This window comes from Halichoerus grypus, chromosome 11 (assembly GCF_964656455.1).
Source record: "Halichoerus grypus chromosome 11, mHalGry1.hap1.1, whole genome shotgun sequence".
Classification (NCBI taxonomy): Eukaryota; Metazoa; Chordata; class Mammalia; order Carnivora; family Phocidae; genus Halichoerus; species Halichoerus grypus.
In genome coordinates this window covers 12,908,915-12,936,438 of record NC_135722.1, presented here as the reverse complement: position 1 = coordinate 12,936,438, position 27,524 = coordinate 12,908,915, and the positions used below count along the sequence as shown (strand labels likewise).

At 37.9% G+C, this 27,524-nt stretch overlaps 2 protein-coding genes across 2 annotated transcripts; both read left to right on the top strand.

Annotated features, from left to right (window-relative positions):
* The first annotated feature begins 11,198 nt into the window (after positions 1-11,198).
* Positions 11,199-12,128, top strand: LOC118525727 (olfactory receptor 5AK3-like). Its single transcript, XM_036076598.1, is given in 1 exon segment — positions 11,199-12,128. A coding segment is annotated over 1 exon segment (930 nt).
* A 14,227-nt stretch (positions 12,129-26,355) lies between these two features.
* Positions 26,356-27,292, top strand: LOC118525742 (olfactory receptor 5AK3-like). The gene is given in 2 exon segments (XM_036076611.2): positions 26,356-26,721; positions 26,724-27,292. Coding segments are annotated over 2 exon segments (927 nt in total). The 5' UTR covers positions 26,356-26,363.
* Positions 27,293-27,524: the final 232 nt, after the last annotated feature.

Below are 27,524 nucleotides of genomic sequence, written 5' to 3'. Positions count from 1 at the left end.
AGAGCAATTTGGGTCCCTTTCTCACTGGGACAAATGCAAACATTGACTTACACTAAAAGAATTAGTGTTCTGACACATGATTTATTGGGGGCAGGACTAGGCAGAGCTGAAGAGAGAGGGAGTGAGGCTGCCCTAAGCCACAATGAGGAGTTTCCAGCCAGAGTAGCACAGTGACCAGAGCCCCAAACTAAGGTTCTCTTAACAGTTATGCATCTAGGGGCACCTGGGTGGCTCAGTTGGTTGAGCGTCTGCCTTCGGCTCAGATCATGATCCCAGGGTCATGGGATAGGATCGAGCCACGCGTCGGGTGTCCTGCTCAGTGGGGAGTCTGCTTCTCCTTCTCTCTCTGCTCCCTGCTTGTGCTGTCTCACTCTCTCTCAGGCTCTCTCACTCTCTCTCAAATAAATAAGTGAAATCTTTAAAAAAAAAAAAAGCAAAATAAAAGTTACACATCTACTAATTAACCATGTGACCATAAGCTTGCGCCTTCCTAGAGATTATCTCCTTTATTCATAAATGTCCAATGTATTTGGGTTTTAAAAATACAACGTATGTTAATGTATCAGAATCAGGCCTGTCACTGCTCACCTTTCGGGAGCCATGGTACTAGCTTCCTGACTATTCTCCTTGCTTCCTCGTCTCCTCTCTCAGCAGCACCCTTGAACTTGATGTCCCACCTACCTGGAATCCCCTAGGTATTTGCACTAGAAGTACCTGTTTATCATTCTGGTCACCTTCTATCCACTCCCAATTCATGCACAGAATCCATGTGCTCTCCCCCACCACCATTGCCTATCGTTCCCTAACCACTAACCTGTTTTCCTTCCTTTATAACATTCATGCCATCTGAAATTATCTTTGTTGGTCACCTCATCTCACTGGAATATAGGTCTTAATCCAGAAACCTAGAAGAGTGCATCCTAAATGAGTGGATGAATTTAAATGTGTCTTTGTCATTTATAAAGGGGAAGGAGAATGGGAAAATGATATTAGCTCCTTGAGAGCAGTGATTTTTGGCAGATTTGTCTACTATTCTATCTCTAGCACCAGTGCAGGCCCAGAGCTGGTGCTCAATAGATACTCCTTGAGAGACTGCTTTTTTCCTCCTCAAGCCATCAACCACATCTCCCAGTGGTCCTGCAGAGGGTGCGAGGTCTGGACCTGGCTGGAATCTCCTAGGGCAAAGCCGCCAGCACTAGCCCGTGCAGTAGTATCTGCAGAAGGACTTCTGATGCCCGCTTCAGAGCATCCAACAAGGAACTGTGGAGACCCTGTACTGGGGTTAACCCAGGCTGCCGGCACATAGAATGTGGGCATGCCATTATTCTGCCCTCGAGGAGTTGGCAATTTTATAAAGAAGCCAAGATTGATATAAATTAAAAAGAAGGATAAAATTAAGACAGTCCAGCGCTGTCAAAAATAGCAGAAAGGAGTGGGGTACTAGGGTGCCACTTGGTACCTATGCAGGAGCTGCCTTTGTCAGGATGCAGGGGGAGGAGTCAAGGGTGGTAATGTGGGGGGGGGGCGAGGAGAAGGGGGGATGGATGACAACAGCAGCGGGGGGAAACTGGCTGGGGGGGCAGAGTTGCAGGAGGGAAAGGCCCCTGGGGGGAGGGAGGAGGTGGTGGGGAGAGGGGCAACGGGGGAGATCGCAGAGGAGGGGGCAGGGGTGTTTGCGGGCGAGCAGTGTGGGAAGGGGCTGCCAGGCTCCAGAAGCCCTCGCAGGAGGGCCTCCACAGGGACAGGGGGTTGGAAAAGCTAGAGGCAAACGAAGCCGACGCAGCAGAATCCGCCTCCCTGCTCCCCCGCGTCTAGGAACGTTACCTTCCCATTTGAGGGCTTGTCTTTCCACCCAGAGTACATACATGGACTTGGGTGACTTCCTGCTGGAGAATGGCATCCCAACCAGCCCCAGCTACCGGCCCAGAACCTGCTGTGCTGTGGCTGAGCTGGAAGGAAAGCAGTCCCCACTGTCCTCCCCCACATGCACTTTGCCGCAGATTATTGGGAAGCTCAGGCAATATTAATTATTATAATACCAGTTAACATGTATTTAGCACTTACTCTGTGTTAGTCACTTACACATATCCCCACCAAAAAATTGATACTACTGTCTTCCATTTATAAGAGAGGAAACAGAAGCACAGAGAACTTAAGTAACTTGCCCAAGGTCACACAGGTGGTAGGTAGTGGACGCAGAACTTGAACCCAGGATGCCTATCTCCATAGCCAAGTACTGCTTAGGCACTGGACCAGGAAGACATTCCCACTGCACGGGCAACAATGCCTACTGAGCTTTGACCTCTCTGCCTTGGATTTCTCATGTGCTAAATTAAGCTAGGGAGGGAGACAGGAAGGTAGCTAAGTTCTCATCTGGCTCTGATATTCTGGTAGTTTTCATAGCCAGAGGGATTATCATTACCTGTAGGTCCTCACATGCCCTCAAAATTTTTATTAATAATTTTCAATAGTATTTCATATCTCTCCCCTACCAGAATGTAAACTTCCTGACAGTCAAGAACCTATCAAGAGTCCAAAACTTATCTCTTGTTCACTGTGAGACCCTCGGTGCCCAGAACAGTGCCAGCATCATATCAGGTACTCAGTGAATATCTGTTGAATGATTAAATTGAGCTCTTCCATCTTTTGTAACAAAATCCCTTAGCCATATAGAAATCATGAGGCATCAATCATTTTGGAAATTTTTCAATCCAATAAAGCTGGTATCACTTTAAATCTCACCTTTCCCTGTTCATAGAACATCTTAAATTATCATGATGATGTTAGTAGCCTAGGAAATGCCTCCATCCAAAGGTATTTTTGGAATTGAGGGCCAAAGCCTAGTACCAGCTGACACAAAGAAGGTGACACAAATGAATCAGAGCCAGGTGTCCATCCAGGTAAGCCTCACACTCTTTGTATAAATAGCAGGATGGAGCCGTAATAAACAGGTAAGTATTTCGAGTGAAAAGGATCAATGTGCCTTACTTATGCTGCTTTAATAACAAGCTAGACTGTCAGAAAGGAAGAGATTTGGAGACCAGCTACTCCTCCCTCAAAGCTATTGGACTCCTTGGACCCCTCTGGATCACTGTTAGCTTTTCACCATTTTCAGTTTTGACCAAGTCCCTTACAAAGCCTTTTGAAGTCCATTTTATGTGTCATTTATACTGAGGGTTGATTTTGTGGCAATGTCTTATCTGCTTTATCTGCACTTTATTTTAACCTACTTCTTCTGTCTTCTCCATCCCAGTTAAATGGACCACCACTCACACAATTGATCAGAACAAGCATCTAGGAGCCCAACTTGGTTTTCTTTCTCTTTCACTTCCTATATTCAAACCAAAAGCAATTTTCCTGTAAACTACCTTCTCAAAACAGTGCAAATAAGTATCATTGTCTCCATATCCCTTACACTACTCTAATTCAAGCCCCTGTTATCTTTCAAAAGAAAGACAGCATAAGCCTCATCAAAGGTCTTCCAACTTCCATTCTTGCTCTTATCATCTGAGTCTAGTCAGCCACAAGAATAATCTGTCCAATGCAATTATATGTCTAATGTCACTTCTCCCACGATGAGACCCTATTACAATGACTCCTTATCACACTAGAATAACATTCAAACTTCTGAAGGCTCTGTGTGATAAGGCATTTGCCCATGTCTCTGACCCCATTTGTCACATGTCCCCCTTCAGTCCCTCCAGCCCACTTTCTTGTTCTTGGAACACACCAACAGACCAAGCTCATTCTAGTTCCCACTTTAAGGATTGTGCACTATCCTTTCCCACAGGTGGCTTTGCTTTTTCCCACTGTGCCATCTCTATAAGGAGGCCTCTCCAGACTGAGGTGGGACCTCATATCAGGCACCATCACTCCACAGCATTTTATTTTCCTTAAAGCATTTATCCTTGTTGGAAATTGTCTTGCCTATTAATGGGTTTCTCTGTGTTTACTCTGCTTTCCACACACACTAGGATGCAACTTCCATGAGAGTCATATCCATATGTTCCTATTTCCTATGTGACCCCAGTGCCTAGAGCAGGGCCTCCCATATGGCAGGTGTAATAATATCTATTGCATTGACATAGAACATTTCACATAAAATCACTGAATTTATGTTTTTCCTCAAAAAAGCAGGATTTTGCCATTTGGGTTCTTTTTCAACTTCGGGTCTGGCTCAGACCTGGTGACTGAGATCTTAAATTCTGGATTCAAACTGACTTATTTGAATTCCATACTCATATCATAACTACCCTTGTGGTCATGGCTGACTCACGTCACATCTCTGAGCTGCAGTTCCTTTATCTGTAAAGTGCAGATAATAACAGTGCTTATGCCATAGGGTTGTGCACAGATTCGACAAGACAATGCATGTAAAATCTTTGAGCCCAATGTCTCCAAATGGCAAACACTAAATACACATTATTGCTATTATCAGTGTTGGTTTGGTGCTCTCAGTAGTCACCACCATAAAGTAGAAGGGGTAGGTTTCCCCATCAGAGATTATGCCTCTTTCAATCACACCCATTCATGTGTTTATTCCATGGATCATCCTTCTAATACAGATAGCATTTGGTCAATCAAAGTACAACTAGAACAATGTCTGCTACTTAGTAGGTAATCAGGCAACAGATTTAAATTTATTGAGCACTTCAATAAACATGGATTAAACAACTGAATGCATGATACCATCCTTAAACCCAGGAAACCTAAAGTCCAAAGTCTCCAAGAGGTTTAGTAACTTGCTCATGTTCACCCAGTTAGTAAGGGGGAAAGCCAGGACTCTGAAAGTTCATGCTTTAAACCCCTTTAAATGCCATCGAGCCTGTCACCTCACCCATCTTCCTAGGAAGAAGAACAAAAGAGACACCCTCTTAATACCACATGATAACCACTGGAAGAACACCAAATATGAGAAGAAGAGGCAATAAAGCAGGAATTTATAACAACCTTTTGTTGTTCAGCCACAGTCCCTGCCAGGACATCTATGTCTGGGGGAGAAGGATTTCAACTCTGCAGAATCACTCATTAGGCACTGGCACTCAGGGAAGAGTCCAAAAAAGCTCTCTGAAGTGATGGTCTAGAACAATAAGGTACCACCTGTGAACTTTCTTTTAACTTTCATTAGCCACGGAGCTAATGAAATGAAGCATGGACATAATCAAGTTAGAAGGGCATGTGAATGTCTTCACTGATGTTGCAGATAGAGCTTCAGTTGAGGATCTTGCCTGTCTGTGTAAGACCCCAGAGAGTCATCGAGGTAAATGACAATGATAACAGGCACAGAAATGAGAAGGGGCACTTTGATTGGGAGAAGACTTCTAGCAATGATAATCCTGATAACCCCCTCATGACAAATCCCCTTGTTGTTCAAAAGATATATGCGTGTGTATTCCCTTACTTGCTCTTCCAACACCACAGAGGCAGCCACATCTGCCCTATTTTAAAGAGAAACTGAGCTTTAGAGTAAAAGAAAGATCCAGGATGCAAAAGCAGATTTCCAGAATCCAAGATCAGCCCCAGGTTGGAACAGATGGTCCCCAAACTCATAGAAGTAAACAAGATGCAAATTCCCTAAGGGATAGAAACTTGAAAAAAAATTTTTTAATGGTCTCAACTGAGAAGTTCAATACTATGCACTCAATTCAGCCCCCAGTGTTTGAAATTCTTATGGGAATAGATCTTAATCCCACAGCTCTCAAAAATATCACCCCCCCCCATTTGTAGCAAAAGCAAAAATATCACCTTGTAGCAAGCGTTTTTCTAAGAGACACTTGGTTCAGTATCTAGAAGGAAAATTCAAGCCTAGAAGTCAGAGAAATATACCAGGAATTCTATCTCTGTTCTTTGCAGACTCCAGAAAATCAAAATTTGAAACAAAGTAGCAGGATCTACTGATGGGGTAAATTGGGAGCATTTCAACATTCAGCCCCTAAAATACCTGAATACTGTCAATGCACAGTAAAAGTTTTATAACTAAAATAGTTCATCTTGGTTACCAGCTAACACTTTGGGAATGGAAGAAGTCGGATCCACACACAAAGTTTACTTTATTTAAGAATATCTCTGAGTAGAACAGTAGTTGCTGGGGGCCAGAGGGTGGAGGAAATGGGGAAATGTTGGTCAAAGGGAACAAATTTTCAGTTATAAAAGGAATAAGTTCCAGGGATCTGATGCACAGAAAGGTGACTGTAGTTAACAACACTGTATTGTGAGAGTTGCTGTAAGAGTAGATTTTAAATATTCTCACTGTAACAACAACATGATAATTATGTGAGGTGAAGGATATGTTAACTAACTTTATTGTGGTAAACATTTTGCAATATACATGTGTATCAAATCCTCACAATCATACCTTAAACGTATACAATATTACATTCAATTATATGTCAATAATACTGGTGGGGGGAGAGAATATCTCTGAAAGAGGTACAAAAAAAGTCCATGGTAACTTAATATAGAAATTACTCCTAATTAGAGCAACACTCCTTAATTGTATATAATGTGACTCCCTATTGCCTCTTTCCCTTAGCTTGTGGGGCAACATCACCATGCATTTGTTCAAATACTTCCTCTGCTTGGAGCTGCCTTCTCTGGCCATATAGCTCTCCATCTTATACAATCCCAAACATATTTCTAGAACCAATTGTAAAGCCATTTATTTTAGGGAAGGTTTCTATATCCTGTGATAAAATGAGATTATTTGCTAAACTAAAGTCAAACAGCATATGGTTTGTATCTCCTTTTGGACACTATTAACTCTAACTTCTGTCAAGAGAACCAACATAAAAATTAGACTTGAGGACTGGATGTAATTTCCTTGCCACTTTAGACCCAAAATCTCTGACCATTGTTTTCAACACCTGAAATGCTCAATTTTTTCTTTGGACTGAATTGACCTCTTCTAACCCTTAAAATGGTAATACCCTGTTTCTCTAATGTCTTGAAAAGGAGGTGTGGCTTTGATTTAAAAAAAAAAAAAAAAAACTGGCAGCATTTTGACTTGCAGAGAATTGGTATGCCTGTAACCTGTACTTTAAAAGCAACTTAGGGATGTAAAATATGTACAAAAAATATTTAATAATTAGAAAAAAGGCATTTGCTGGATCATATGGTAGCTCTGATCCAGCAATTGCACTACTGGGTATTTACCCCAAAGATACAAAAGTAGGGATCCGAAAGGGTACGTGCACCCCGATGTTTATAGCAGCAATGTCCACAATAGCCAAACTGTGGAAAGAGCCAAGATGTCCATCGAGAGATGAATGGATAAAGAAGATGTGGTATATACATACAATGGAATATTATGCAGCCATCAAAAGGAATGAGATCTTGCCATTTGCAATGACGTGGTTGGAGCTGGAGGGTGTTATGCTAAGTGAAATAAGTCAATCAGAGAAAGACATGTATCATATGACCTCACTGATATGAGGAATTCTTAATCTCAGGAAACAAACTGAGGGTTGCTGGAGTGGGGGGTGGGGTGGGAGGGATGGGGTGACGGGGTGATAGACACTGGGGAGTGTATGTGCTCTAGTAAGGGCTGTGAATTGTGCAAGACCGTTGAATCTCAGATCTGTACCTCTGAAACAAATAATGCAATATAGGTTAAGAAAAAAAAAAAAGAAGATAGCAGGAGGGGAAGAATGAAGGGGAAAAATCGGAGGGGTAGACGAACCATGAGAGACGATGGACTCTGAAAAACAAACTGAGGGTTCTAGAGGGGAGGGGGGTGGGGTAATGGGTTAGCCTGGTGATGGATATTGGGGAGGGCACGTTCTGCATGGAGCACTGGGTGTTATGCACAAACAATGAATCATGGAACACTACATCTAAAACTAATGATGTAATGTATGGGGATTAACATAACAATAAAAAAGAGAGAAAAAAAGCATACAGAAAATACAATGAGCACATGTAACCACCACATATCTATGAACATAAAATATCACCAATACTATGGAAGTCCCAGTATTCTATCTTATTGTAATTGGTCAAGAAGCTCTTTTCCTCAACATTATGATTTTATTTTTTTTATTATGTTATGTTAATCACCTTACAGTACATCATTAGTTTTTGATGTAGTGTTTCATGATTCATTGTTTGTGTATAACACCCAGTGCTCCAGGCAATACATGCCTTCCTTAATAACCATCACCGGGTTTACCCATCCCCCCCCACCCCCCTCTCCTCTAAAACCCTCAGTTTGTTTCTCAGAGTCCATAGTCTCTCATGGTTCATCTCTCCCTCCGATTCCACCCCCCTTCATTTTTCCCTTCCTTCTCCTAAAGTCCTCCATGCTATTCCTTATGTTCACAAATAATTGAAACCATATGATAATTGACTTTCTCTGCTTGACTTACTTCACTTAGCATAATCTCTTCCAGTTCCAGATTTTAAAATGTGGGTAGAGAAATGTGGGCCTAGTGAACTCAATTTAACTGATGGATAATTTTCTATTATTTTTATACCATTATTTATTTAATCATTACTTGTTTGGGTTCTTTTTAATACTTTGTCTATCACATAGCCTGATCTACGTTTTTAAATCCAATTTGATAATCATTGAATTTTAATGATGAGTTTATTCCTTTTATATTTATTATCCTCACTAATTCATTTAGACTTATGCCTTTTCAGGTGATTTCTGTTTGTCTTGATTTTTTTTTCTATTATTCTTTTTATCTCCTTCATTAAGGTTATTTAGATTGATTTTTAAATTCCTTCTCTTCCCCTAAACTTTAAAAGAAAACTTCACTTTTATCTTTTGTAATTTTTGAAAATATATACATCTAAGTAAAAGTTGAAAGTATAAGAATTTTAGAGCATCTTAAATCTATTGAACCCTCTAATCTGTCAGTGTTAGCTGATATTTTCAGTTTCTTGACCCCTTCCCAATGGAAAATATTACTAATATTTTATACCACCTCTATTCCAACTTTTTCACCTGTTTACCAATTTCTAAGCTCCCCATTTCTTCTTATTTCTGGGACTTTTTAAAGGATCATATTACTCTCTTCCGAACAACAGTCTTTAGAAGCATATTTAGTGCACAACAATTGATGCTTAACTCTCTCCATTTTTTTTTTGCATGACAGTGTTTTATTTTATCCATGCTTTTCATTAACTTCTTACATTTAGATATAAAACCTTCATAAAAGTTAAAATGATGGTGCAGTGAGCACTGCACCTACATTAACCAATTCTTTTTCTTTCCCTTTTGCTTTATCTCCACACATACAAATGGATAGATGAGAGATATATAGCATGTACCTTCTGCAAACAAAGAAAATCTCTGTTATAACCACCTGTTCCCACCAAAGAAATTTGATACGGATGAAATTACATTATATATACTCACTATTCTAATTCCCCCACTTTTCCCCACAATATCTTTAGTAGATGTTGTATTTGCAGATTCAGGAGCCAATGAAGGATTGTGTATTGAATTTCATTGCAATGTCTTTCTACTCTTATTAAATCTAGAACAGTCCCCTGTTTTGTTTTATGTTTGTTTGTCTTTTATGAAATTGATATTTTTGAAGTGTCTAAGCCAGTTAATTTGTAGAATTTCCCATCATCTGGATTTTTTCAAGTTGCTTCATGCTAATTAGATCCAAGAGAAACACTTTTGGCATTTAAATAACATAAGTGATGTTGTTACCCTTCTTTCTATATATGCACATATATATGCATACATGTATATATAAAATGAGAGGACTATCTGGCATGTAAAGATGGGAGTTGCGGGGCGCCTGGGTGGCTCAGTCGTTAAGCGTCTGCCTTCGGCTCAGGTCATGATCCCAGGGTCCTGGGATCGAGCCCCGCATCGGGCTCCCTGCTCAGCGGGAAGTCTGCTTCTCCCTCTCCCACTCCCCCTGCTTGTGTTCCCTCTCTCACTGTGTCTCTCTCTGTCACATAAATAAATAAAATCTTTAAAAAAAAAAAAAAAGATGGGAGTTGCATGCTAAGGATAGTAGTAGAAAGACACTCTAAAGTCTTCAAACATGTGTATACCCTGAACAGGTCTCGGAAAATTTCTCTAATTAATGCTACTAATTTCAGGAGCTTGACCAGGATTAGATGGATAAATGGCTGAGAAAACCTACAGGTGTTGAAAAGGTGCCAAATCATATTTGAATATTGCTTTCAGCAAATATGGATACCTGTTCAATATAGTGAAAACGTGTGTTAATCTGTGTTTCTTAGAATCACACATATTAGAAGTCGATCTCCTTCTATGAGATAGCCTTCATTTTAAAAACAAATCATGGAGAGGTTGTGGAGAAAGGGGAACCCTCTTACACGTTGGTGAGAATGCAAGTTGGTACAGCCACTTTGGAAAACAGTGTGGAGGTTCCTCAAAAATTTAAAAATAGAGCTACCCTATGAGCCAGCAATTGCACTCCTGGGAATTTACCCCAAAGACACAGATGTAGCGAAAAGAAGGGCCATATGCACCCCAATGTTCATAGCAGCAATGTCCACAATAGCCAAACTGTGGAAAGAGCCGAGATGCCCTTGAACAGATGAATGGATAAAGAAGATGTGGTCCATATATACAATGGAATATTACTCAGCCATTAGAAAGGATGAATACCCAACTTTTACATCAACATGGATGGGACTAGAGGAGATTATGTGTGAAATAAGTCAAGCAGAGAAAGTCAATTATCATATGGTTTCATTTATTTGTGGAACATAAAGAATAGCATGGAGGACATTAGGAGAAGGAAGGGAAAAATGGGGGGGGATTGGAGGGAGAGATGAACCATGAGAGATGGTGGACTCTGAGAGACAGACAGGGTTTTAGAGGGGAGGGGGAAGGGGGGGTTGGTTAGCCTGGTGATGGGTATTGAGGAGGGCACATACTGCATGGAGCACTGGGTGTTATACGAAAACAATGGATCGTGGATCACCACATCAAAAACCAATGATGTATTGTATGGTGACTAATATAACATAATAAAATTTAAAAAAAAAAATCATGGCTCACATACCACTTTTTATGTGGTGATTACTTACCAAGGAAGTAGAAGAAATATAGAAAGCAATAAATCCTGTTGTGAGTGTTTGCCATAAGAATCAAATTTAAAAACAGGTGGCTGAAATATAAGAGACTTGTTCTTTCAAGAAGTCACAAAGATTTTCTTTCTTTTCTTGGTCCTCTCCCTGGTCCTTTCTAGACTTTGGTAGCCATGACAAAAGAAAATAACACTGAAGTGACTGAATTTTTTTTTCTGGGATTTGGTGCCCAACACAAGTTTCGATATATCCTCTTCATTGTATTTCAGGTCATCTATGTGACCTCCATGGTGGGTAACGTTGGGATGATCCTACTCATCAAAACAGATTCCAGACTTCAAACACCTATGTACTTTTTTCTACAACATTTGGCTTTTGTTGATATTTGTTATACATCTGCTATCACTCCCAAGATGCTGCAAAACTTCATATTAGAAAATAAGTCTATATCATTTGAGGGCTGTGTAATATAATTATTGGTTTATGCAATATTTGCAACCAGTGACTGCTACCTCCTGGCTACTATGGCAGTGGACCATTATGTAGCCATCTGTAACCCACTTCACTATCCCAAAATCATGTCCCAAAGAGTCTGCATCCAATTGGTAGCTAGTTCATACATCATGGGTTCAATAAATGCTTCTGTGCACACAGGTTTTACATTTTCACTGTACTTCTGCAAATCCAATACCATCAATCATTTTTTCTGTGATGTCTCTCCAATTCTTGCCCTTTCATGCTCCAATATTGACATCAACATCATGCTCCTCGTTGTTTTTGTGGGATTTAACTTGATGTTCACTGTGTTGGTTGTCATCTTTTCCTGCATGTATATCATGGCCGCCATCCTGAAGATATCTTCTGCTGCAGGAAGGAAAAAAGCCTTCTCCATGTGTGCCTCCCACCTGACAGCAGTCATCATTTTCTATACAACCCTATCATATATGTACTTACAGCCTCAGGCTAATAATTCCCAGGAGAATATGAAAGTGGCCTCTGTATTTTATGGCATTGTGATTCCCGTTTTGAACTCCCCGATCTATAGTTTGAGAAATAAAGAGGTAAAAGAAGCTCTAAAAGTGATGAAGAAAAAATACTTCTAGGTTGGACCCAAGTTTTTAAAATTCAACACATCAAAGCATCAAGTAGGGATGTTTGACCACTGTGTAATGTTTCTAAAGTTGGGAACATGTTCACGACTTAAGCCAATGCTACCTCTTTCAATAGAGAAGAAAGATGCAAGAAATATAGTAACATCTCATGGAACTAATTTTCCCCCTGAATATAGTTTGAGAAATATGTCTCATACTACCCATACTTTATTGAGAATATTTAAAATATTAAAAAGTATATACAGACTTCACAAAGTATTTAGTTGCTTCAAATATATTTCAGATATGTTCTTAAAGACTAGAAAATAGTCTGCTTTGAAAAGTCCCTATGAATCTGGCTATACTTCCTACTTAATAGTCCCATATTAGTTACACTCTCTAGCAGTTGAAAACACTTATTTCTTATGTAATTATGACTTATGTTTGTCATTAGTTACCTTCTTTATTCTGAATCCATCTCTTTCTTGCATAAGGTGAGGAAACTTCCAGAAACATTTTCTATATCTCTCCCCAGTAAAAATAGAAAAACTAGAATATAGATTGATCCAAAAACCTAAACAATTCACTTATGAAAGGCTACCAGTCATTTTAATCTAGACAAATAACTTTAAACCATAGGAATTCAATAAGAAGTTGAAGGGAGTCCAAGAGCCCTTTGAATCAGAAGATAAACTATTGACAGAAGTGCTTTAGTAGGTAGATTGAGGGTAAATGGTGGAAAATGGTGAATCTAAAGAGGCCATGCTAGCTACATGAAAAAGAAAGTTTCACATGAAAATAACACCAGACCAATGATCTGGTGAGAAAATGTATTATTAAACAACAGCAGAAAAAGAATCAGGCAAGAGAAGAAGATATATTTTTCAAATATGATATCCTGCATTAATTCTGAAAGAGAAAAAATTAACCTGGAGTTAATGTGGGATGACCAGAATCTTTCCAGCAAAGACTCCACCTTTGTAAAGGAGGAGACCTTCTATAAAAGGAAGGTCCAAGTACCTTCAAAGACCAGGATCAGGAACAATTGCTAGAGAGTCATTGGCAAAGTAGACAAAGTGTGTCCTGAGACCCTGGAAAATCAGAGACTAATGTACAATATGGTGTCTATTGTTAAAATACTGTATTGTATATTTGTAATTTGCTAAGAGGGCAGAAGAAGGAAAATTATAATCATATAAAGTGATGGATATGTCAATGAGTTTGATTGTGGTGATCATTTCACAATGGATACTTACGTCAAAATATCAAGATGTATATCTCAAATATATACAAACTTTGCCAATTATACTTCAGTAAAGCTGGAGGGTAAAGATGATAAAACAAAGAAAAGCAGTACATGTTGGGAAGTCTAAGTGGCCAAATTGGAAATAAGGTGCAAAATGGAGAGTCACACAGTACTCTGCATTCAGTACCGAGGTGAAAGAAACCCTAAAAGGAAATAAGTTCTGTGACAAATGGACATAAACAGTGAAATCCCTGAAATTTATATGAAGGAGGAAATGGTTGATCTGGGCCATGACCAGGAAATGGTTAGTGATTGTTAGCCCTTATCAAAAGAAAAACTTCCTTTCCCACCTACAGAGCCGTAATTGTCTGATGTATAATCATACATTGTTTCATAAATCACCAGCTACACTTTATTGTTTCATAAATCAGCAGCAGCCCATGATTTAAAGGGTGTTTTGGGTTTGGCAACTGTCTCTAAAACATTATGATAGAAGCTCAATTCTTCAACCAAAATTTGAAGTCGATGATTAGCAAGATGGCTAACTTTACAGAAAATATTAGTCTAGACCGAGATGGAAGAAAATATAGCATCACACACAAAAGTTTGGAAAAGAACAACACAGAGAAAAGAATAACTACAGAAGCTGAAAGGCAAAGAGTCTACTCACCATCCCTTATGAGTATTCACTAGCTGCTGCAAAATGTAGCTGGTTGTCTGTCCATTCTCCTCTTACTCCTATTTTGTGTGGAAGATGATGCAGCCAGGTAAGAAGTTATTACACTTCTCAGCTTTCTTTGTAGCTAGGATGGCATGTATCTTAGTTTGTATCCCTGGGATATGGACTTGGGTAAAAGCAACATATGCAGGAGGTGTATCGTGAAGAATTAACCATAACCTAAAGAGCAGTCTGGTCAATGTCCTCAGCTACTGGGGTGATCTGTAAGCCCCTGAAATGTCCTTCCTAATATGAGTGTCTTTGTTTGCCTGGAGAATTTGGCCACTGGACAGCCTCACCTTGTGATTTATGATGGAAGCTTTGAGACATGCCTCATCAGTTCTAACTTCCACAGAGGAACTTGGGACCAAAGGTACTATCCCCAACCTCCAGGACAAGTTGAGAATGAAAGATCAGCCACATGAGCAATATGTCATACATAGAGCCACAAAGAAACTGGATACTAAAGGTGAATCTCCCAGGTCAGCAATATTCCATGTGTGTTGCTACATGTTGATGTTCAGGAGGGTAATACATCTCTGAGGACAACGCAATTTTTGTGTTTGGATCCTCACAAACTTTGCCCTATGCATTTCTTCCTTTGGCTACTTTTAATTTGTATGTCTTTATTATAGTAAAACTAAAATTGTATGTAGAGTTTTTTCCTGATGTGTTAGTCAGTTTGGGCTCTATCACAAATTACCATAGACTGAGTGGCTTCTAAACAACAGAAATTTATTTCTCACAGTTCTGGAAGTTAGAAGTCTGAGATCAGGGTGTCAGCATGGTCAGGGTCTGGTGAGAGCCACATTTTGGATGGCAGTCTGCCAATGTCTGCTATGTCCTCAGTGGTAGAAAAAGATCTAGAGACCTCTGTGGGGTCTCTTCTATAAGAGAATGAATCCCACTCATCAGGGCTGCACATATCACATTGAGGATTAGGATTTCAACAGAAGGATTTAGAGGGGCACAAGTATTCAGCCCATATCACCAGAGTTCAGTGAGTCATCCTACTCAATTGTCAAACCTGAGGGTGATTGTGGAAAGGCCCCCACATTTGTAACCAACTACAGATGGGGGTGGCCCTAGAGACCCCTGAACTTTTGACTGGTGTCTGAAGTGACACCAGTCCGATGGGAACTGTTCCCTCACACTATGCAGTTTGCTAACCTCTTTGGTGGGAGTTATCCCAAGCAGCAGAGAGCAGGAAGAGTGAGCTATAGAAGGAAAGCTGGCTTACACCCTGGAAACTAGAACTCAGTCTCAGTCTCTGAAGGACAAGACAATTATTCAATCCTTCTCCACCCTTGCTTGAAGGTCACCCAAGATCTTCCACAGTTTCGGAGATATTCCTGAGGCAGAGAAGCAGAGAGAGACCATAGGGAACTGGTCACTAGTAGCACAGACAGCACTGTCCACCACAGATGCATGAAATCAAGTAGCTGAGGAGATGTGGTACAAGACACTGAGATCTCTGCTACTTATATAACACATTTCCAGATAGTAAGATGTGAGTAAACGTCTGCTGGATTTGGGGAAACCTTGCATTTTCCTAATGAAGAGCATATATTTATATTTATATTCATATTCATATTTATTTATACATTATATATATACACATATATATATAGTTTGACCTATGACTATAGTTTTACTTGAATTTTTAGAAAATGAGAAGCTACTACTTCATCTATCAATTTAATTTGGGGGAAAAATATAACAAGAGAATAAGAAAACGAAATGTCAAGCCTGATTAACCTTATTTTAACTGGTTAATGAACTCAATTTCCAATTTGTAAGATGGATTTTGATTCAATATTTCAGTTTTATTATTCTAAATCTCTAACATAATTGCTTCTGTGTGTATTCTTTTGGATTAAGGTGTGATTTTCAAATACAAATGTATTTTACCCAAATTTTCATGGTAAAGGAAATGCCTCCATAGGTTTTCTTTCAAAACGTTACATGACAATTATTTTATCTACTATATTTTATTTTGTTAGAACTCAAATCAGCAAATATAGGAGACTCTTAAAAATTTGAGATCAATCATGTCAAATGAAATTAAATAATTCCAGATAAAAATTATTACTTTTTCTATGTCAAAAAAAAAAAATGCAAGTCAAAACTTCCAAACTATTGTTATAAAGGAAAAATAAGTCCCTGTTTTTGTAAGCCAAAGTAAATTGGGGTTTTTTCCTACCAGGAGTAGAACACATTCCTAACTGAGACACTGGTCATGTGATAAGTAATGTTGAATGTTGATTCACCAGACTTTTGACCATAATTCTCCTTCACAGGTATGCTTGTTAATCAAAAGCTACAGACTCACTGAATCTAGCCTTCTACTCTCACTGATTAAATTAAAGGTTTAACCCTAGCAACTTTATAGCCAAAAAACTTCTTATAATAGCTTATTCCACAAATTGTTATCTGAAACATTCTGATGGCATAAAGTGCAATTGGAAGAAAGAAATTATCCAGGGCTTATTTTTAAAATATATACATTTTTAGAAAAAAAAAGAAAGAAGAGATTAAGAGTAAATTTTTTCTTCAAATAAACAATTATCAAAGTGTTAATAGAAAATAAGTACCATTCTCTTACACCATACACAAAGATAAACTCAAAATGGATGAAAGACCTCAATGTGAGAAAGGAATCCATCAAATTCCTAGAGGATAACATAGGCAGTAACCTCTTCAACATCAGCCACAGAAACTTCTTTCAAGATATGTCTCTAAAGGCAAGGGAAATGAAAGTAAAAATGAACTTTGGGACTTCATCAAGATAAAAAGCTTCTTTACAACAGAGGAAACAGTCAACAAAACTAAGAGGCAACCCACGGAATGGGAGAAGATATTTGCAAATGACATTTCAGATAAAGAACTGGTATCCAAGAGCTATAAAGATCTTATCAAACTCAACACCCAAAAAACAAATAATCTAGTCAAGAAATGGACAGAAGACATGAACAGACACTTTTCCAATGAAGACATAGAAATGGCTAATAGACACATGAAAAAATGATCAACATCACTAGCCATCAGAGAAATATAAATCAAAACCACAATGAGATACCACCTTACACCAGTTAGAATGGCAAAAATTAACAAGACAGGAAACAACAAATGTTGGCAAGGATGTGGAGAAAGGGGAACCCTCTTACACTGCTGGTGGGAATGTAAGCTGGTACAGCCACTCTGGAAAACAGCATGGAGGTTCCTCCAGATGTTAAAAATAGAGCTACCCTACAACCCAGCAATTACACTACTAGGCATTTACACCAAAGATACAGATGTAGTGAAAAGAAGGGGCACATGCACCCCAATGTTCATAGCAACAATGTCCACAATAGCCAAACTGTGGAAAGAGCCGAGATGCCCTTCAACGGATGAATGGATAAAGATCTTGTTCATATATACAACGGAATATTACTTGGCCATATTACTTTTGCATCGACATGGATGGAACTGGAGGGTTTATGCTAAGTGAAATAAGTCAAGCAAAGAAACACAATTATATGGTTTCACTCATATGTGGAACATAAGGAATAGCACAGAAGACCACAGGGGAAGGGAGGGAAAACTGAATGGGAAGAAATCAGAGAGGGAGACAAACCATGAGAGACTCTGGATTCCAGAAGACAAACTGAGGGTTACAGAAGGGGGGATGGGGTAACTGGCTGATGGGTATTAAGGAGGCTCATCACAACACGTGTTGTGATGAGCACTGGGTGTTATACACAACTAATGAATCATTGAACACCACATCAAAAACTAATGATGTTATGTTGGCTAACTGGACATAATAATAATTTTAAAAATATATGTTCAAATAGAAGTAACCCTATTTGTCACATTAGGGACCTATGCCCCTAAATTTAGACTAGCTTTGATTTCTTTTTTTTTCAGATAACCATGTTTTTTGCTGACTATGGTGACAAGGTCAACTTTCTGGATCTAAACACAGATTCTTAGACATATTAAAAATTGTTGAACCTGGGGTGCCTGGATGGCTCAGTTGGTTAAGTTTCTGACTCTTGGTTTCAACTCAGGTCATGATCTCTTGGATCTTGAGATCGAGCCACATCTCTGGTTCTGCGCTCAGAAGGGAGTCAGCTTGAAGATTCTCTCCCCCTGTTCCTCCCCACATTCTCTCTCTCTCAAAAAAAAATAAATCTTTTTTTAAAAATTGTTCAACCCGGGGTGCCTGGGTGGCTCAGTCATTAAGCGTCTGCCTTCGGCTCAGGTCATGATCCCGGAGTCCTGGGATCAAGCCCCGCATCGGGCTCCCTGCTCGGCAGGAGGCCAGCTTCTCCCTCTCCCACTCCCTCTGCTTGTGTTCCCTCTCTCGCTGTCTCTCTCTCTCTCTGTCAAATAAATAAATAAAAAATCTTTTAAAAAAAAATTGTTCAACCCAACTTTTACATCAACATGGATGGGACGGGAGGAGATTATGCTACGTGAAATAAGTCAAGCAGAGAAAGTCAATTATCATATTTTGTTTATAGCCCCAGCTATAAACTCCCCAATTTAAAGACTTTCTTATTTGTGGAACATAAGGAATATGGAGGACATTAGGAGAAGGAAGGGACAAATGAAGGAGGGGGAGATGAACCATGAGAGACTATGGACTCTGAGAAACAAACCGAGGGTTTTAGAGGGGAGGGGGGTGGGGGGATGGGTTAGCCCGGTGATGGGTATTAAGGAGGACACGTACTGCATGGAGCACTGAGTGTTATACGCAAACAATGAATCATGGAACACTACATCAAAAACTAATGATGTAATGTATGGTGACTAACATAATATAATAAAATAAAATTTAAAAAATAAATAAATAAATAATAAAAATAAAAATTGTTCAACCTGATTTATAACAAGAAAAAAAATTTTAAAGAGTTGTTTTATAACAAGGCAACACACACACAGATCCCTAATGACAGTAACATGAATTAAATTTATCCTTTCTAGAAAGCTTAAATGTTCCTCAGCAGAAAATAACTACTACCCATTGTTTATTCCAATTCCAGCTCAGCTCCTAGAATCTCAGATTCCTGAAGGAGCCAGTATTGATCCCTTAGGCCCCAGCTATAAACTCCCCAATTAGAAGAAAGCACACAGAAAGACCATGGTGGCAATCAGCCTGCATTGGCTGCAGAAAGAGAATCTGAAGGCAACTCTGGTGTAAGTAAAACAAAGCAAATTCCATTTTTCAAAATCAGCCACATATCATCCCACAGTGTGCTGAAAATGGTGGAACAAAAGAGCTAAAACCAAGAGTTCTAGTGTGTTTCACCCAAGACCAGGAATAAGCCCTTGATCCCTGGTGATCTAATGCCAGTGGAGGAAGGGATCTGAATTAGACTGGATATGAATGACCAAATGATTGAAAGATTGAATGAATGAATGAATGAATGAATGAAAATTATGTGTTTTTCATATATTATTTGCATGGGCTATTATGACCAATTCTGAGTAGCCATTCGATGCCTGGCCCTGTGCTGGGAATTTTACATAAATCACCTCACTTTGTCACATCATTACAAGCAGCCTTTACTTCTTTCTATCCCTCTTCCTTTTTAAAACAGTTAAAGCTATTTCAAAAAGAAAAGGTACTGAAGTTTATAAGTTTAAAGACTTTCTCTCCCAACTCCCATGCCCAAGGATAACCACTAAACATTTGATGTGGATCCTTCTTGACCTTTTTCATGGATAGATAAGAAAGTGAGAAAAAGAGAGAATGGATGTGAATAAACGTTTTATTTTTAAAAGGGTCCACACTTGGGGCATCTGGGTGGCTCAGTTGGTTAAATGTCTGACTCTTGATTTCAGCTCAGGTCATGATCTCTGGGTCGTGGGATCAAGGTCCGCATGGGGCTCCTCGCTCAGTGGGAGTCTGTTGGAGATTCTCTCTCTCCCTCTTCCCTACCACTCCCCTGCTCAAATAAATAAATAAACCTTTAAAAAGGGGGGGGGTCCATGCTTTACATATTATTCTGCAGCTTGCTTTGCTCATTTTACAATATGACAGGAGCACCTTTCCATAAGAGCATATATTTATATCATACTTTTTGGACAGTGTATTAATCTAATAATATGAATCTATTCTGATTTATTTAACTCTATTTCCAAATTTTTGCTTTTATAAGCAGTATTACAATAAAAATCATGACCTTCTAAGCAATTTTGTGATCCCATCTTATAGATAATGGAACAGAGGCCAAGGGGAGTTACATACATCCTTTTTCTCTATGAAGTGGTGTGACCAGAATTCAAACCCAGGTCAGCTTACTTCCTTTCTACCACATGGTACTGAATATAAAGGATGCTTCAGAAGCACCAGGGTTCAATATAGGTTAATCATGTTCATAATACTCAGGTACTTGTGGGAGGGAGTATATCCCTTGTTCTGGTTTCTCATAGCTCTTGAAAAGTGTCCCCCAATATGTCATACATTTTATTTAAATTCAAAATGATTAAATTGAAATGGTAAATGTCATTGCGCTATCAAGATTCTAAGTTGAGCGGAAGCATGACCAATTCTAGCTTCCTCTGACAAGTGCTTTTACCCACTGGTGGAAACTCCCTGAAAGGACTGCATTTCAACCCGTAGCCCTCACTAAATATTGAAAAGAATTATTTCTTTTTACATCACTACAGAGTTAAGCCACTCTGTTTATTCCTCAAGCTATTTGGAAGAACCAGATTGCCCAAGAAACATTAACAACAGGTTTAGTTTGTTATACTCCCCACCACTAAAGTTACATTTTAATCTAAAACTGACTATCTCATGTACGGAGCTACAGCTCTGCCTGGCATTACTGACATCAGGGTGCAGGCGCTTTCTACTGATGTGTTGGGGATGTGGCTTTTCCTTTGTGAGGGATTTCTGTCATAGAATAGTATTTAAAGTGCATGAAAATATATTTACGATAAAGTAACAACCATCCAGGGAGCCACCATCTAACTTCTGCAACTTACTTCTTATTACCCAGCCATCCATTTGAGAAATTTATCCACGTGGACGTTGTGGCACCAGTTTGCTGAATTTTCACTGACTTACTTAATAGTTTATATTTTTTTCTATGATCAACAATGCTTCCTGTGTGTGTATGAGTATATTTATATGTATACACTTACGTGTGTGTTTATGTGGTCAAGAATTTTTCTAGAATATGTACCTATGATGGAAATTCTGGAAGGCATATATTTAATTTTACTAATATTTCCAAATTTGCCTCCAACATGATTGTGCTAATTTACCTTCTCACCAGAAATACGTGACTCCACATCTTCACCAAAACTTGGCATTTTAAACTAAGGAATGCAAAACTATATTTCAATACAGTATTAATATACAATTATCAAATTACTAGTGAGTTGTATTTTTTTCTTAAAAAGGCATTCTCTCACTGGAGAGAATGTTTAGATTTTATTTACTTTTTTAATTTAAATTCAATTAGCCAACATATAGTCATACATCATTAGCTTCAGACGCAGAGTTCAACAATTCATCAGTTGCATGTAACACCCAGTGCTCATTACATCGTGTGCCCTCCTTAATGCCCACCATCCAGTTACCCCATCCCCCCCACCCACTTCCCCTCTAACAACCCCCAGTTTGTTTCCTATAGTTAAGAGCCTTTCATGGTTTTTCTCTCTCTCTGATGACTTCCCATTATGCTGAGCAAAATAAGTCAAACAGAGAAAGACAGTTATCATATGGTTTCACTCATATGTGGAATATAAGAAACAGTACAGAGGATCATAGGGGAAGGAATGGAAAACTGAATGGGAAGTCATCAGAGAGACTTGTGTGTATTTTCATATTTCTTTTGACCATTTAGGTTTTCTCTTCTATAATTATCCTGATTATATATTTTGTAAATTTTTCCCTTGGGATAATTTATAGAAATTTGTTATATATACTGATTAATAATTCCTTAATATTTATATGTATTGTAAACAAATTTGCCTAAGTAAATTTCTAGTCAGTATTTAGTCTTTTCTCTCTTATAATGTTGGTATTTTTAATTTAAATATGGTTGAATTTTCAATGTTTCATTTTTTGTGCATTCACGTCCTGTTTAAATATTTTTCTATATATCTAAAGCATGGATATTTTGTTGTTTTACTCTCAAAGCCTTACAATTCAAATCTTTAACCCACTTGGAAATTAGTTTTGTAAAATGTAAGGTAGGAATACAGTATTATTTTTCACATGTATAAACATTTATAGCTCCAGTTTATTGGACCATTTTTCATTCAAGTACATGCTCTTGGTTTCAGACATCAAGTTTCCATAGACCTGTGGACTTGTTTATTATTTCTTTTTATCAATTCCATTGATCCATTTGATCACCTTCACATCATACCATACCATAATGTCTTTATTATTACCACTTCTTAAGAAGTTCTGATATCTGATAGAATAAGTTCTCACCTTGTTGTCCTTTAAAAAATTGTCTTAGCTTTTTTAGATCTTTTCCCTCCCATATAAATTTTAGAATAACTTCATCAAGCTGTATGTAAAATTCTTTCAAAATTTGGTTGGAATTATATGGAATTTGTAGATTAATATGGGGGGAAAATGTAATGTTTATAATATTGAGTTCCTCTCCATGATCCTGGTCTGTGTTTGGGTCTTCTTTAAGCCTTTAAATAAAGTTGTATTATCTCAATAAGGTCATGAACATGTTTAGGTACTTTATTTTTTATGTTATTGTAAATATGAATTTTTAAATAACATTTTTAATTATTTCTGGTGAACAGAAATGCAATTGATTTTTATATATTAAGCTACTATTTAGTAACTTTACTAGGCTCACTAAGAATTTATCTGTCAAGTCTCCAGGATTTTTATAGAGACAATTACATTATCTAAAAATAGTAACAACTATGTTTCTTCCTCATAATCATTTTACCTTTCATGTCTTCTGCATTTTGTCCTGGCTTCCAGAAAAATACTAAACAGATTCAGTCATAATAAGCATCTTTGTCTTGTTCTTTAATTTACAGGCATTGCATCTCATGGTTTAATAGTAAATATAATATTTAGTCCAGCAATGTAGTCCCCACCTGTTTTCATTTTTGTTCTAGTTAATCATGAAAATTTATTGAATTTTGCCAAATAGTTGTCCTATATCTATTGAGAAAATCATATGGCTTTTCAAAGAATATATTACTATGACAAATTATATCAATAAATTGATATATTTTATCAACTTTATCAATAAAATCCAGTATTTAAAAATGCCTTCATTCCTGAGATAAATACAAATAGGTCTTGATTACTGATGGAAAATACCTTTTCCCTGCTTCTGATGCTTCTTTCCTGCGAAGAAATCTGTTTGTATAATCATAGACTCTCTCCATTTTATCCACTAAGGTCCTAAAAAGATGGTATGATATATCTGATTGGTAAAAGAGAACAACCTGGCATGCTCTGTTCTGCCCATATTCTTGGCAGCAGCCAGCCCGCTGAATCCCTCACTCCCCTGCATTCCAGATGCACTTTCCCACCACATGCAAGGTGCATGTTCCTATCCCTGCCATCAAGACTGGGTGGAAAAGCTATCTGCTTATGGCATTCACTGACAGCAAATAACTTGACTAATAAAAAACTTTTCGGGGTGCCTGGCTGGTTCAATCGGTAAGGCATGGGACTCCTGATCTTGGGGCTGTGGGTTTGAGCCCCACGTTGGATGTAGGGATTACTTAAAAATAAAATCTTAGGGGTTTCTGGGGAGCTCAGTAAGTTAAGCATCTGCCTTCAGCTCAGGTCATGATCCCAGGGTCCTGGGTTTGAGTCCCCCCAGTCGGGACTCCCTGCTCCATGGAGATCCTGCTTCTCCCTCTGTGTCTGCCCATCCTGTTTGTGTTCTCTCTCTCTCACATAAATAAATAAATAAATAAATAAATAAATAAATAAAATCTTTTAAAAAATAAAATAAATAAAATAAAATCTTAAAAAAATAAATTAATAAACTTAAAATTTCCCCCAGGTGTCCAAAGGTGATATTATGGTCCCCATACAGACACTATCTTTTATTTATCAATTTGTTCAAATCCTGGAAAAGGAAGAGAATAGCTATTTTCTAGAACCTTTTTGAGACCCTATAAATTGTTTAATACATGGATGGATTTGTTCAGTGAATGTCTATTTAAACTGTTTGCATCTAAATTCACAAATGAGTTTGGTTCTAATTTTCTTTTCTCATATTTTACTTATTTTGGTTTCAATGTTATATTGACATGAATTGGAGAATGTTCTTTACTGTGATTTTCAGAAAAAGTTTATATAATATTAGAATTAGTTGTTCATAAATGTTTGATATAACTTTCCTATAACATAACAGGGGCAGTGTTTGTGTGAGTAAATTTTAAAATAGCAAGTAAAATAATTTAATGGTTTAAAAATATTTAAATATTTCACATGCATACACACACACACACCAACTACTAGCACTCTCTATCCACTTAATCTACTTTCTTCTAAAAAAATTAAGTAAATCGGGCGCCTGGGTGGCTCAGTTGGTTAAGCAACTGCCTTCAGCTCAGGTCATGATCCTGGAGTCCCGGGATCGAGTCCCGCATCGGGCTCCCTGCTCGGCAGGGAGTCTGCTTCTCCCTCTGACCCTCCTCCCTCTCATGCTCTCTGTCTCTCATTCTCTCTCTCTCAAATAAATAAATAAAATCTTTAAAAAAAAAAAATAAAAAAAAAAAATAAAAATAAAAAAATTAAGTAAAAACAAAATAACTTTTTCAAATTATATGGATGAAATAAAATATGCTTCAACAAACACCATGTAGTAGCAAACCAGTATAAAATGGAAACTAAGTTTTATTACTATGTTTGACTCTCCTGGGTAAATGAACAGAGGCAGGAATGGGCTTTATTCAATTTTTTCTCAAAAAAACAAACCAAAAGGCAAAAAAATGATGAATTATTATTCTAAATTTAAAGATTCCTGGTCTATGAAGAATACTATAGACAAAGTTAATAAATAACAGAATGTGAGAAAATCTTTGTCAAGTTAACAACAGAGTGTTCAAATCTACATAAAAAAGCATCCATCCATAAATTAACTCATAGAGATATTGACAAAAAATATGATTCCAAAATTCTAAGAAAAATATTCTACAATGATCAAATTCACTTCTGGTTAGAAAAAAAAAAAAACAAATTAAAATGGAGATGTCACTTTACAACTATTTTCCTGGTATAAAAAATATTAACAAAATACCAATGATGTTCACAAAAAAGTAAGGATACGGGAACCCTGATGTACAGTTAACAGGCGTGTATATTGGTGCATCCATTATGCAATGTGATCTGGAAAAATTTGGTCAAGTTAAATGTATGCATGCCCCAAGATTCAAAATGTTTGTCACTAGAAAAAATTTCACACTGAGGTACTTGTAGTGGAAATAAGTAGTAGGCAACCTACTTTCCATTGCTAGGAAAGCATATAGGTAAATCATGATGTATGGATACCATAGAGTAGTGTTACTCAATGTGTGGTCCTTGGACCAGCACCAGTCGTTGGACTCTCTATTTCCACTCTATGATGTGATAACTATTGAAAGTGAGATTGAGAATCTAAAACTATTACAGAATTTTGACAATGCTGAGAATTTTTTATTGCTATATGCAAAAATATTGGTCCACAACATATTACAAATTTTACAAAGAAAATGGTCCCTTACCATAGATAACTTGATAAACACTCTACTTGGGCATGAGTTCATGATGGCCAGAGCAGAATTACTAAGGAGGCAGAAAGAGTAAGATGAGAATACAGAAATAAATTAGAGCAAGATTATATAGAAATTTATGGGTAACTCAAGATTTTCATACATAATAATTTGTATTTATGTAAATTGGGATTTGTGAATTAAAATGTATGCAGCATAAAAGAAAGCTTAATTTTTAAGAGTATGTTTTTATATGCTCCCTAATTGATATATTTAAGAAATATATTTAAGAAAAATTAAATTCTTAATATAATTAAGAAGTCAGCTTGCACCCTGAGAACAAAGAAACTGATCCATGGCAATTTCCCCAAAGTATAGATCTAAATTATCTAAGTCAGATGTCAAGGTATAGACTTTAAATGCAGAGTCAATTATTCCATAGAAAATATCCTCTGACTCCACTGTGAAACCAAATATTATATCATTGCCAATTGCAGAATTAAGTTAAAGGATCACGTGGTCTTAGCTTTCTCAGCTCTTATTTCTTGGCACCTTTTCAGATGATACTTAATCTTTGCTAGCTATGGAACAAAACAATGGCACTGAAGTAACTGAATTCATTCTCCTGGGATTTGATGGTCAACGCAAGTCTTGGCATATCCTTTTCATACTATTTCTAGTGATCTATGTGGCCACCCTGGTGGGTAACATGGGGATGATCCTACTCATCAAGATTGATTCTTGCCTTCACACCCCGATGTACTTCTTCCTCCAACACTTGGCATTTGTTGATCTCTGCTATACCTCCGCTATCACTCCCAAGATGCTGCAAAATTTTGTAGAAACAGAGCAATCCATCTCATTCATAGGATGTATGGTGCAATTACTAGTCTATGGCGCTTTTGCAACAATTGACTGCTACATCCTGGCTGCAATGGCAGTGGACCGGTAGTGGCCATCTGCAACCCACTCCGCTATCCAACAGTCATGTCCCAGACAGTCTGCATTCAGCTCCTGGTTGGTTCATACTTCATAGGCTTCCTGAATGCCTCAGTAAACACAAGTTTTACTTTCTCATTGAACTTTTGCAAATCCAATAAAATTAACCACTTTTTCTGTGATGAACCCCCACTTCTTGCCCTCTCGTGCTCTAACATTGACTTCAACATCATGTTAGTAACGGTCTTTGTGGGGTTTAACTTGATGTTCACTGTGCTGGTTGTCATCTTTTCCTACATACATATCCTGGCTGCCATCCTGATGATATCTGCTGCTGCAGGGAGGAAAAAAGGCTTCTCCACATTCGTCTCCCACCTGACAGCCGTCACTGTGTTCTACGGGACTCTCTCTTACATGTACTTGCACCATGGGACAAAGGAGTCTCAAGAGCAAGAAAAAGTGGCTTCTGTGTTTTATGGCATTATGATCCCCATGTTAAACCCCCTCATTTACATCCTGAGAAACCAAGATGTAAAGGAAGCCCTAAAAGGGATTAGAAAGAAGTGCTTCTAGTTTGATCATTTGTTGTCTATAAGGCCATATATTTAAAGATATTTATTGCAGCGTTGTTTGGGAAGACAAGACCAAGACAGTGAGTATTCCTCAATAGGGAAATAAATCTGTATTGTTGTAATTCCAAAATCTGTATCTATTGCTTCATAATAAATTTCTACAAATTTAGGGGCTTAAAAACATGATGATTATATTATAGTTTTATGGGTCAAGAATGTGGACACTGCTTAAC